At 38.6% G+C, this 11,286-nt stretch overlaps 6 protein-coding genes across 6 annotated transcripts in view; all 6 read left to right on the top strand.

Moving 5' to 3' along the window:
• The window catches only part of CBG26148, a gene marked incomplete at both ends in the record, with an annotated part of 1,357 nt that extends 1,272 nt beyond the window's left edge, over positions 1-85 (top strand). Inside the window, one exon of the mRNA XM_045242109.1 lies at positions 1-85. This exon is cut by the window's left edge and continues 1,046 nt beyond it. Within this exon, the coding sequence (XP_045099363.1) occupies positions 1-85 (85 nt within the window).
• A 212-nt stretch (positions 86-297) lies between these two features.
• CBG13080 lies at positions 298-871 on the top strand (the record flags this gene model as incomplete). The annotated part of the gene is made up of 3 exons (XM_002646657.2): positions 298-350; positions 396-545; positions 595-871. 3 exons carry the CDS (start codon positions 298-300, stop codon positions 869-871), a joined length of 480 nt encoding a protein of 159 aa, XP_002646703.2.
• Positions 872-2,712: 1,841 nt separating this feature from the next.
• CBG26147 lies at positions 2,713-2,916 on the top strand (the record flags this gene model as incomplete). The annotated part of the gene is made up of 1 exon (XM_045242108.1): positions 2,713-2,916. The coding sequence occupies one exon, from the start codon at positions 2,713-2,715 to the stop codon at positions 2,914-2,916; it is 204 nt and encodes a 67-aa protein (XP_045099362.1).
• Positions 2,917-4,699: 1,783 nt separating this feature from the next.
• On the top strand, positions 4,700-7,631 carry Cbr-dyf-13 (the record flags this gene model as incomplete). Its single annotated transcript, XM_045242107.1, has 11 exons — positions 4,700-4,702; positions 4,754-4,879; positions 4,926-5,053; positions 5,101-5,287; positions 5,800-5,900; positions 5,949-6,346; positions 6,401-6,510; positions 6,557-6,620; positions 6,665-6,904; positions 7,176-7,464; positions 7,508-7,631. The coding sequence occupies 11 exons, from the start codon at positions 4,700-4,702 to the stop codon at positions 7,629-7,631; spliced, it is 1,770 nt and encodes a 589-aa protein (XP_045095052.1).
• A 165-nt stretch (positions 7,632-7,796) lies between these two features.
• Cbr-col-36 lies at positions 7,797-8,769 on the top strand (the record flags this gene model as incomplete). The annotated part of the gene is made up of 2 exons (XM_002646655.1): positions 7,797-7,888; positions 7,935-8,769. The coding sequence occupies 2 exons, from the start codon at positions 7,797-7,799 to the stop codon at positions 8,767-8,769; spliced, it is 927 nt and encodes a 308-aa protein (XP_002646701.1).
• A 2,093-nt stretch (positions 8,770-10,862) lies between these two features.
• CBG13077 overlaps positions 10,863-11,286 on the top strand; it is a gene marked incomplete at both ends in the record, with an annotated part of 3,079 nt that continues 2,655 nt past the window's right edge. The window contains one exon of the mRNA XM_045242106.1: positions 10,863-10,955. Within this exon, the coding sequence (XP_045095051.1) occupies positions 10,863-10,955 (93 nt within the window). The remainder of the gene's footprint in view (positions 10,956-11,286) is intronic.

The following is an 11,286-nucleotide window of genomic DNA, read 5'->3' as shown; positions in this document are numbered from 1 at the left end:
AATTGGATTTGCGAAAAGCTGTGAATTTTTCGAAATTTTCCCATGGAAGAGAAAACTCCCCACCTCGGCCACGGCCATGGATTGATGACGTCATCGCTGAAAAATTTTATTTTGGATTTTTCTCCGTTTTCCTTCGTTTTCCATCGTTTTTGCTCAAATTTTTGTGGTAATTAATCGAAAAAAATTAATTAAAAACTTACGAATACCGTCGGATTGTGGGCGTTACTTCTATCATCCACGTTTTTCCTAGAAAATGCCAACGTGGAATCAGAAGTAGCCGAGTGGAGTACAACCGCGATGAGTTTAGCATATGTGTCCGGAACGGTCACTGGAGGAATTATAATTGAGAAGTGGGTGGGGATTTGAACTTTCGGATTTTACTTAAAAATATTTAGAGTCGGTCGTCGGACACTTCTTCTCCTATTCACTTTTCTTAACAATTTGGCTCTACTCGCGTTTCTGTTTTTTGCGAAAATTCGGATTTTGATTGACCCAATGAAATATGGGTGTCTAGGAGCACTCATAATCTATGGATACACTTATGGGTATGTCTGAATCGATCATCTTTTGAAATCCTATGAACTAAATTTTCAGAACCGGTGTTGGCCCAATTTCTTGGTTCATTTCTTCTGAACTGGTGCCTCAAAAACATCGAAGTATCGCTCAATCGGTTGCATACGCCATTAATACCCTAATGGTCGTTATTAGCACATTTACCGTACTCCCACTGTATTCTGTAATTGGAAGTTATGCATTTGTGATACTGTATTCGATTCCTTCATTTATAAGTATGCTTATTTTGTTTAGGTATTTGCCAGAAACAAAGGGACGGGAGATTCATGACATTGTGAATGAGTTGAAGAATAAATAGTTGAAATATATCAATTTTTCTTGTTTTCAAAATTGAAAAAAGTATACTGTAAATACCGGATTCTAGAAGACTACTGGTATGGTATCCTTATGTGGATAAACCATTATTGGTTTACAGTCTCTTTATTCTCGACGTCATCCGGTCTACCGGGCCTCCTTCATCTCCAGATGACCATATTTTCTTATACTTCTTCTACGTCTTAACCTGTCAGCTTCCACGTAGCCGAGAGGATAACATGTGCGGTTGTGGGACCACCAGGGGAATGGAAGGGACGGATTCAAATCCCCCGGTGGTCTTCGATTGATGACGTGAGGAAGACCCACGTCTCTACCGCACATCGTTAAGGCACGGAGGACGTCGCTGGAGTACAAGCAACGACAAGCAAGGAGCGAGCAAAGGACGACCACTGGAATAATTATAATTGATACTGTTCTGAATTATAATATTAAATGAATTAATGATTTCCGTTTTCCTTCGTTTTCCATCGTTTTCGCTCAAATTTTCGTGGTAATTAATCGAAAAAAATTAACTTTTTAATTTTTGCGATGTTTTATTGCTTGTGCGAACAATTTTCGATAGAAAATAGCTCATTTTGGGCCAATTTTTAGGATTTTTTAATTTTTGTGTGTATTTAAATCACTAAATTGTGATTGTTTCCTTCATTCAATGATCTATAAAATTATGAAAAAAAATGAGAAAAAATTCAATTACCACGAAAATTGAGAAAAATTGAGGAAAATTGGGAAAAAACGAAAAATTGAGAAAAAAAGGGAAAATTGGGAAAAACCGAGGGAATATTGTGAAACAGAAGAAAATGAAATAGAATTGAGAAGAAAAGCAATTGAGAAAAATTGGTAGAGGAAAGTATCGACTGAGTTTTAAAACATAAATTAAGAGTCCTGAGTAGGGTTTCCATTTTAAAAGTCCTGAGTAGGGTTTCCATTTGGGGGGCGATTTACCCGCCCGCGAATATTTACGTGAGGAAAATATTATATTTTTTGTTGTTTTTTGATTAGAGAAACTCAGTTTTTCTTGGAAAATACCTCAGGTAAATGATTCGGAATTAGATCGAATAACTCGAAATTCGGAATTAGATCTGAGTTCATTCGGAATTAGATCTGGACTAGATCTAATACCGAAGTTGCCACGAGAAATGCGCCATCAATGACTCAGCGGCCGCGGATGAATTGTTTTGTTTTTTTTTGTTGTCCTAAATTTTTTTCGTCAGGAAAATGGGTATTTCTCTCAACTTTTGCCTTTTTTTTCGCTCAATTATTTAAACTATATTTTCTGGAACACATTTTAATGTGTAATGTGCACGTTTTTGCAAAATTTTAGGTGAATTTTTTTAGGGACAGCTGAATATTCAAAGTTCAATTTATATATACGACTTCTATAGAAGACAGTAATTCTATGAACCGACAAAAATACGAATAACGATGCAAGGGATCACCGAAAAAACAAGAAAAAAAGAGATGATAAATTTCTCTGATAGTGAGCTCAATTTACACAAGTCGAGAAGGCCTTACTTTCGGAAGCCGTGTCTTGTCATGAGCAGGTTAGTTTTCGAAAGTCTGGTGGACAAAGAAACATGCGTGAAATTGCAGGCTCTCAACCGAATGTGTCATGACCCGATTAAAACGATTCAAAAATTTGGGATTTGTTGTATAAAACAACTGCTCTGATGAATTTATTTGGATTTGCAAAGATTTGAGTACGAAATTATATTGAAATGGCTCAAGTAAGTTTATTATCAACATCACAAAGCCAAAAACTTCTTTTTTCAGTTAAATCAACATTCATTTCATAAAGAATATCCATCTTATCTACAACCGGAAACTATGACAAGAGAATTTTCAAAATCGAAAATATGGACGAGCGGAAGAATTCGAATTGAGATTTTTTTCATAAATGTTGTCACTTTTTCTTATCTCATAGGTCCCATTATTCTCGCTGATCTCATCGTTTTCTTTTTTGCTGATCCCATTCATTCATTTGTATCACACCCCTCATTTTCGTTCCGATTTCCTATATCTACATTTTAATCAATGTGTTTCTTTTTCTCATACTTGTTCTGTTTTCTTTTTTAATAAATGTTATTATAAATAAAGTGAATGGCGTTGAAAAGAAAACAAAATTTGAAAAGCGCTCGTTACGATGCTCCGAAATCCCGCTGGTCTGTTCGGAATTAGATCTAATTCGTTCGTAGTTCATTCGGTGTTCGTTCGGAATTAGATCAGCTAAATTCTGTATTAGATCATGCCACTTCTATTTACGAACGAACCCAGATCTAATTCCGAATGAAGTCAGATCTAATTCAGAATCGTTTACCTGAGACGTGATTATCCTTTAAAATTTTATTAAAATTCACACGCATCTAATTGCGGGGGGCCGCGGGTGAGAGCCCCCCGGGTGGGTAGCGGGTAGCCCGCTTCTTCACCTGCCCAAATGGAAACCCTAGTCCTGAGTTTGTAAAACTTGTCAAGATTGTTACACAGTTCTCCGTTTTATGCTTTCCTGAAGTTTCGAGACTCAAAAATTCAAAAAAAAACTAATGCCTTTCAGCACAGCACAATTTCCACAATTTTTTTCATGATGAGTGAAAAATATGACACAAAATCAAAAAGAACAATGTGTCAATGAGAAGTGAAAATGTTCTGTCGTAATTTTTAAAAATTCAAAAATATTGAGATTCTGAAGTTCTGCGATTTCGAAGTTCTGAAATTCTAACATTCTGAAATTCTCAGACTCTGAAGTTCCGAAATTCTCAGATCCCGAAATACTGAAATTTCAAAGTTTTGAAATTCTAAGAATTCTGAGATTTTCAAGCTCTGAAATTCAGGAATTCAGATACTCCCTCAAAAAAAAGCTGTACTCCCGAATCACAAGCGTTGTACCCCTGAATGAATTGAGTTGTACCCCGAATCATTGTACCCCCGAATTTTTGGCCGAAATTCTACCCAGTTGACCCTCCGAAATAACACCTTCGATAGTCTGCAATTGTGTTTTTTTCCTCAAAAAACTACGACAAAGATGTAAAAATAAAAATTCATCATATTCAGAATCATATACTCAAATTGATCTCAATGACCCCTATGAGACTATCAATGCCCCCTGGGAGCATTTGGTCCTATGCCCCCTATGAGACATGGTGGGATGCCCCCTAAGACACAACTTCAGGATGCCCCCTATGAGTTAGTGACCCCTATGAGTGTATGCCCCCTTTGAGCACGATGCCCCCTATTTCGATGCCCCCTGGGAGTATGGGCCTGTGTGCAGAGTCCTTCCAAATTATTCCTTCCCCGAATATCCGTCGATGGTCCGCCGACAGTTCGTTAACGACCCGTCAGTTCTCCTTTGGCTGCAATCCTTCAGCTGTATGTACCAGTTTTCGGCAGTTGTCCTTTACTTGTGTACGCGAGATTTGGTTCAATGAAAAATTATATCGGCCTTATTTTCACTGGTTTCAAGTTGCCGTGATGAAACTGCTCAAACACCATTTTACTAGAAATTGAGTTTAAATGTTGAGTGATTTCTCCTTAATTAATGCTTTCCATGCTTGTTTCCTGTTCAAGGTACATTCAACACATGAAGCTCCATCCAAACACTCGCCCCCTTAATCTCCCATTCTTCTCCTTCACCAATTCTAATTTGTATATTTCTCCTATTCTAAATGCTCCTTCCACCACTTGTCGCTTTTTCTCTGTCTTCTCTCCAATTTGTTGCATTCAAATCTCCATAGCAACTTGTCCAACCACCTAACAATTGTGAGCTTCTCCCCCCCCCCCTCTCATCTCCCTTCACACTTGTTTTATACGCCCACTCGTGATGGTGAGTTATATTATTTCCATTTGAACGATTCACTGAATTTTGAATTTTCAGATGAACTTGTTTCGAAACCGAAAGAAGAACAATTCTGGGCCAGCCCTACGCAAAGTTCCGAAAATGCCAGAATTGGATGATTTTCTTGCAAATCAAGACTATGAAGGAGCCATTTCTCTGCTGAATGTAAGGTTTTACTCAAGTTTTTGAGATCTCATAAGTAAGGTTCCAGCACAAACTAAAAGCCGGAAACTTGGAAAGAGAACAAGAAGACAACCTTCAACTATGGCTTGCTCATTGTTACTACAGGTTGAGGAACTATGAAGAAGCAGCATTCGTTTATCAGACGCTGATGGACAAGTATGATTAATGTTCTTTTTTTCATATTCTGTAAATGAACTTTCCAGAGACGATTCTCCAGCAGAACTTGGTGTGTATTTGGCATGTTGTAAGTTCTATATGAAGCAGTATTTGGAGGCAAAAGCAATTGGAGAGAAGTGTCCAAAAACTCCGTTGTGCATTCGTCTTATGATGAATGTATCTCTTCGTTTGAACGATGAGAAAAAGATTCTGACATTTCATTCCAGTTTGGGAGTAAGTTAAAACGCCAAAAAGTATTCGGCTCTAGTTGTTTACTTTGGAACAGTTGGATTTTAAGAAAATTTAGAATTTTAATGTTTCTTAAGTTCTTTAAAACCCTAAAACATTTTCAAAACATGAAGTTGTCATAAAAATGTTTTTTATTCCGAAGTAATCAACTAAAGCCAAGTATTTGGCTCAGCGTCACTTCAAAACTGCGACACTTCGAAACCAGTCATTTCGAAACCGTGGTAATACATGCGAATGGATAAATTCCGGAATACAAAAAAAATAAGGGGTTTGAAATATGCTTTCTCTAATAGAACACATTCTGAAATCCGAAAAAAATCCAACATTCAATTTTTTTCAATTTTTTAAAGTTTACCGGATTTCAGAATGTGTTTTATCAGAAAAAAACATATTTGAAAAACTGTTTTTGTAGTCTGAAATGCATCCATTCGCTTCGGTTCGAAATGGCCGGTTTCGAAGTGACACGGAGCCAAGTATTCTCGAGTCATTTTTTCTAGAACACTCTGGAAGACAAGCTCTCGCTTGCTGGAGTAAACTTCCAAAGAATGCACTACCAAGAAGCCATCGAAGTCTACAAAGAGATCCTCCAGGCTAGCCCGTACTTTGGAGAATCCAAAGATCTTTCTTGACCTTCTATTATTTTCAGAAATTTGGTGGGACTCAACATTGACATGGCTCTATGCTATGCCAAAATGGATTTCTCTCATGTTGCATACAATCTTGTCAAGAACTATCTACGTCTTTTCCCGAACAGTCCATTTGCGAAAAACTTGCATCTCTCCGTTCTCTATCGTACAATCACTTCAAAAGCCAATCTGGATGATCAATCTGAATTGGCAAAAAACATTGATCAGGAAGGCTTGACAATGGTTCAACAAATGGAAGAGCTTCTCAAGCAGAAACTGTATCCAGAGGTCGAATATCTCTGTAGACACAATTTGGTGCTTTTCAAAAACTGTGACACTGCTCTTCAAGTGCTCCCTTCTCTGATGAAACATGTCCCAGAAGCACGGCTCAATCTCATGTTATACCATTTGAACAAAGGTATCGAATTCTAGGGTTTGAGTGTTATCTTCAGATCAAAATTCCTGATTTCAGATAACATCAAGGATGCAATGTCTCTTTGTAAGGACTTTGAACCAACAACTCCATACGAGTTTCTAGTCAAAGCACTCACTTTTCTACGCTATGGACAGGAAAACGATTCGGTGAGAAGCTCATGATCTTTTTTAGAAAACTCGTTGTCATTTTCAGAGAGAGCATCTCAAAACAGCCGAAAACTTTTTCCAAATGGTCGGAGAATCTGGTCTTGTTCAAGGTTGTCTATACATCCTTATAACCGAAGTTAATCTTTAATTTCAGACACGATTGCGGGAAGACAAGCATCTGCCGCGTACCTTTTCCTCGCATACAAATTCGACGACGTCATCACATATCTGAAATCAATTGAGGACTACTTCCAAAACAATGACGCATTCCTGTTGAATTTGGCTCAAGCGTATTTGATGTACAAGAACTACGTGGCAGCTGAAGATCATTTCATTCGAGTTTCCGGACCGGAACGGGACAAATTGTTGTACAAGTCGATGTTGGCAAGATGTTGTAAGTAGGCGGGTTTTTGAAAAGAAAAAAGTTTAATTTACCGTAAAACCTGTAATAAAAGGGCCCCCTAACTCATAAATTTGAGCTCATTTATCTCGGTTCCTGTGAAAGATATCAAAAAGTAGTCAACTGATAAAATATTAGTCATAAAATCACTAACTTATTATTAGTTGACATTTTTGATAGCTTGTACAGGAATCGAGATAATTGATCTGAAAGAAAAAAAAGTTAGGGTCCCTTCTTTTACAAGTTTTAGCTAACTAATTTTCAGTCATCCGAAACAAAAAACCACAAAAAGCATGGGATATGATGTTAAAGACTACAGTTCAGTCGGATAAACTCAGTCTTCTGAAAGTGATTGCTCAGGATTGTTATCTGGTTAGTTACCAACATGGCGAAAACAAAATCAATTCAAAAATTGTTCAGTCGAACGAATTCTACTATGCTGCGAAAGCATTCGATGAACTCGAAACTAGTGATCCGACACCAGACAATTGGAATGGGAAGAGAGGTGCATGTGCTGGCTTATTCAGACAATTGGCTAATCATAAAGCAGACACGTGCGGTTTAGAATCCTTGTTCAAATCTAGGAATCAATTTCAGAACTCTTGTTGAACACATGCGCGAAATCATTCAGTTGGTCGCTTCGAGACCACACTCAAACTGTGAATTCCTCCTCAAAGTGATCCGTTCGTGGGGCGCATCTCATAATGTTGATCTCAATTAACTACTTCTTTCTGTGATAAAGAAATAAACCTGTTTTGTCTCTACTGACCCATTTACCCGGTTACCAGTTGTTGTTGCTGTTAAACGAGAAAACTTGCTTATCATTTTTGAGAAGAATGGTATAAAAGATGCATCCATGAAATGAATCTTCAGTCGTCAGCTGAACATGAAGATTGACAAAGAAGACGATCAGCAGCAACAGATGCGCCGTGTCGCGTTCTTTGCGGTGGCTGTCTCCACTGCAGCTGTCATCTCCAGGTAATTAATTGGATCGGAAAATTAATCCATGTGAAATTCTTTCCAGCATTGTGACACTTCCAATGATCTACTCGTATGTCCAATCCTTCCAATCTCATCTTATCATGGAGACCGAGTTCTGCAAGTCTCGTGCCCGTGATATGTGGGTTGAGATGCAAGTTCTTCACAAGTCAGGAGTCACCCGTAGCCGCAGAAATGCTGGATACAAGGAGGGCGGTGGCGGTGGAGGAGGATCTGGTTCCGGTGGATATGGAGGACCAGCTGGAGCTGGTGCCGATATCGGACCAACTTGCTGCCCATGTCAACAAGGACCAGCTGGACCACCAGGACCACCTGGAGATGTTGGACCGAACGGAAACGATGGACACCACGGAGCTCCAGGAGTTCCAGGAAAGGAAGGATCCATCCTCAGCTCTGCTCTTCCACCATCCGAGCCATGCATCATCTGCCCACCAGGACCACAAGGAGCCGTTGGACAACAAGGACCAAAGGGACCACCAGGACCAAAGGGAAAATCGCAAGAAAGAGCCGGAGACGGAAAGAATGGAGAGCCAGGAATGATCGGACCCCCAGGACCACCAGGAGGTGTTGGAGAGCCAGGACCACCAGGACCAGCTGGACAACCAGGAAGAGTCATCCAAGTCAACGGACCAGCTGGACCAGCAGGACCACGTGGACCAAAGGGACCACCAGGACCAAAGGGACTTCCAGGAATCGCTGGACTCACCGAAGCCGGAGGACAAGGACCACCAGGAGACAACGGAGGACCAGGACCAGTTGGAGGACAAGGACCACCAGGACCACAAGGACCACAAGGACCACCAGGAGACGAGGGATCTTGCGATCACTGCCCAGAACCACGTACTCCACCAGGTTATTAGACCCAATTGGTCTCGCCGACAATCTTGTGATTACGGTGTTTTTGCTGTATGCTGTTCTGACTTCTTCTTTTTAATTTAATTTTGATTTTTTGTATTCTAATTGCTCAATTTTGTGTTTTTCTTTGTTGTTTGGCTGACGACTCAACCCAAGCTCGACTCGAATAAACGCTCGCTCGAAAATACGGTTTTGTTTTGGAAAAGTGACACTAAATCAAAATGACATATTGCAAGGGATTTGTAGGTTGTAGTGTGTATATTAAAAAATATTTCTGATGACAAAAGAAGTATCAGTGCTTTTAATTTTAATGTTCTGCGATCATCTCAAAAACTTCAATCAACCTCAGATACCATAAAAAATTAAACTTTGAGCTCAAATATCTCAATTTCTATAAGAGATATCAAAAATCTATCAACTGATAAAATATTTTTCATAATATTACCAATGTTTTATCAGTTGACAGATAATTGTTACCTCTTAGAGAAACCGAGATAATTGAGCTCGAAGTGGAAGCCTTTAATGAGAGTGTTTACAGTAGTTATTTTATGATAACTTTTCAACTGGAATCTATCTTTGAAACACCAACATATTTTCCTGAACAATTTTTGATTCACTGTTCCTCTTTTTCCAGTTGTTTCCATACATTATTCCATGATAAGCACAATGTACTTTGTGTTTTTTTTTTGAGAATTATAAAAACCCGAATTTTGATATCAGAAAACAATAATTCGAATTGGCAGAAAAAGGCGGAAAAGGAAGCATGGTTTGTAGTCGTTGTCGATTTTTTTTGGATTCCATAATGATAAGAGTCTTTGAGAAGACTCACATCTAATCGGTTCAGACTGATAGCATGAGAGCAACATTTTTTTCTCTTTTCGTTCCTCGTTTTCAAACTTTTTTTCGGTTTAATTTTGAACTACATTGACTACGGTTTTTTTAGGGAAAAATAATCGAATAAAAAATGGCGAGTAATTGAACATCAAGTACTCTCCCCGCCCCGGGTATCCAAATCGTTTTGTGATTTCCCTGATCTATACGAGTATTTAATAGTCGGGTAACCCAAACCATTGAAACATTTGTCTTCTGTCATCATGACCTTATTTCGAACGGTATGTAACAGTTTTCTGGCAGGAAAAATGAAAATATTCATGATAACCTTTTATAACGTAACAAAAATGGTATAAGACAAATTGTAGGTTTCCTCGGAAGTTTAGAACCATGTACAGAATGCGCCTTAAAGGAGGCGAGACAGCAAAAATTTCGGGGGCAGTTCGGGGGCCGAAATCGCGCCGCGCTTATGTAAGCCATCGGTCGGCAGGCGCCTTCGCGCCCCCGTAGCTCAGCCGGTAGCGGCCCTGAGCTGCCTGTCATGAGTTCAATCCCTCATGGGAGTTCTCTATGCAAAATATCAGGAAAACTTTTTTTTTGGTACCTGGCCTCCTTTAAACCATCCACTTTAAGCGCATATATCTCATTTCCTGGGAAAGATATCAAAATGTAGTTAACTGGCAAAATATTAATCATCATATCAAAAATATTTTGTCAGTCGACCGTTTTTTGATATCTTTCACAGTAACCAAGATAAATTGACTCAAATGTGGAAGTTAGGGGCACATTATAGGGTGAATTATCCGGACATAAAAAAATTATCCAGACATAAAAACGGGTATATCTTTCAGCATAAGTATCTGGGAAGCACAAAAATTGGCAGAAATTTTAGGTTTGATTCAAAGATAACGAAATTTTCAAAGCTATTCTTTGAGTCTAGTTGTTGTTATGATTGTCCAAAGATGAATCTTTTTTGCACGTAGTTGTGATGATCATGAGATGAAGCACCTCTGATTAGCGATAACTCAGCCCACAGTTGATAAAATGACTTGAAACTTGGCCGGTTTACTGATGAATTATTTGATTTTTCGCCTACCAAATTTGAGCCCAGTACAACGTCTTACTCGCGTTTTATGGTAGTTCAAACTTTAGTCCGGATAATTATGCGCCACCATGTGAATGAGTTTGATTCTACATTAATACTTTTTCCCAGATTAAAATATTTTATCCGAACCTTTTAAACAAAATACTTGTATTGCAGGAAAACATGAGTTTTATCCACTGGCCAACTATAAATTTAGTCCTGACGGTCGTCGGCGCTGGCTTCATTTTGTCGATTCAAAGTTTGTATTACATCAAAGTGAGTGTCCTGAATAATCTTTGTGAACAAAAAAAAAAAGAACTGTAAAATGTGAAAAAAAGGAGAGAGTGAAAAGAAGTGAGAGTAGGTAGAAAAGAGGAGGCCACATCATCAGTTGCCTGTTTATTTTGTTTGTGTCTCGATTCAATTGATACGGACGACACTCTAAGTAGAAACAAAAAGAAGAAAAAAGAAGAACGAAGAACACTAGAATCGATGGTCTCTTTTCGCTCACTTCTCAGCTATACTGCTCTTCTAATAGGGCTCATTTCATTTGCCGCCGATTCGATTAATTATGTATTCACCTCTAAATACATTCAGGTTTTTTTTA

Source organism: Caenorhabditis briggsae (genome assembly GCF_000004555.2).
Source record: "Caenorhabditis briggsae complete genome, chrII, whole genome shotgun sequence".
Lineage (NCBI taxonomy): Eukaryota > Metazoa > Nematoda > Chromadorea > Rhabditida > Rhabditidae > Caenorhabditis > Caenorhabditis briggsae.
The sequence above is the reverse complement of the archived record's forward strand: the minus strand, read 5'-3'. Positions and strand labels throughout refer to the sequence as shown.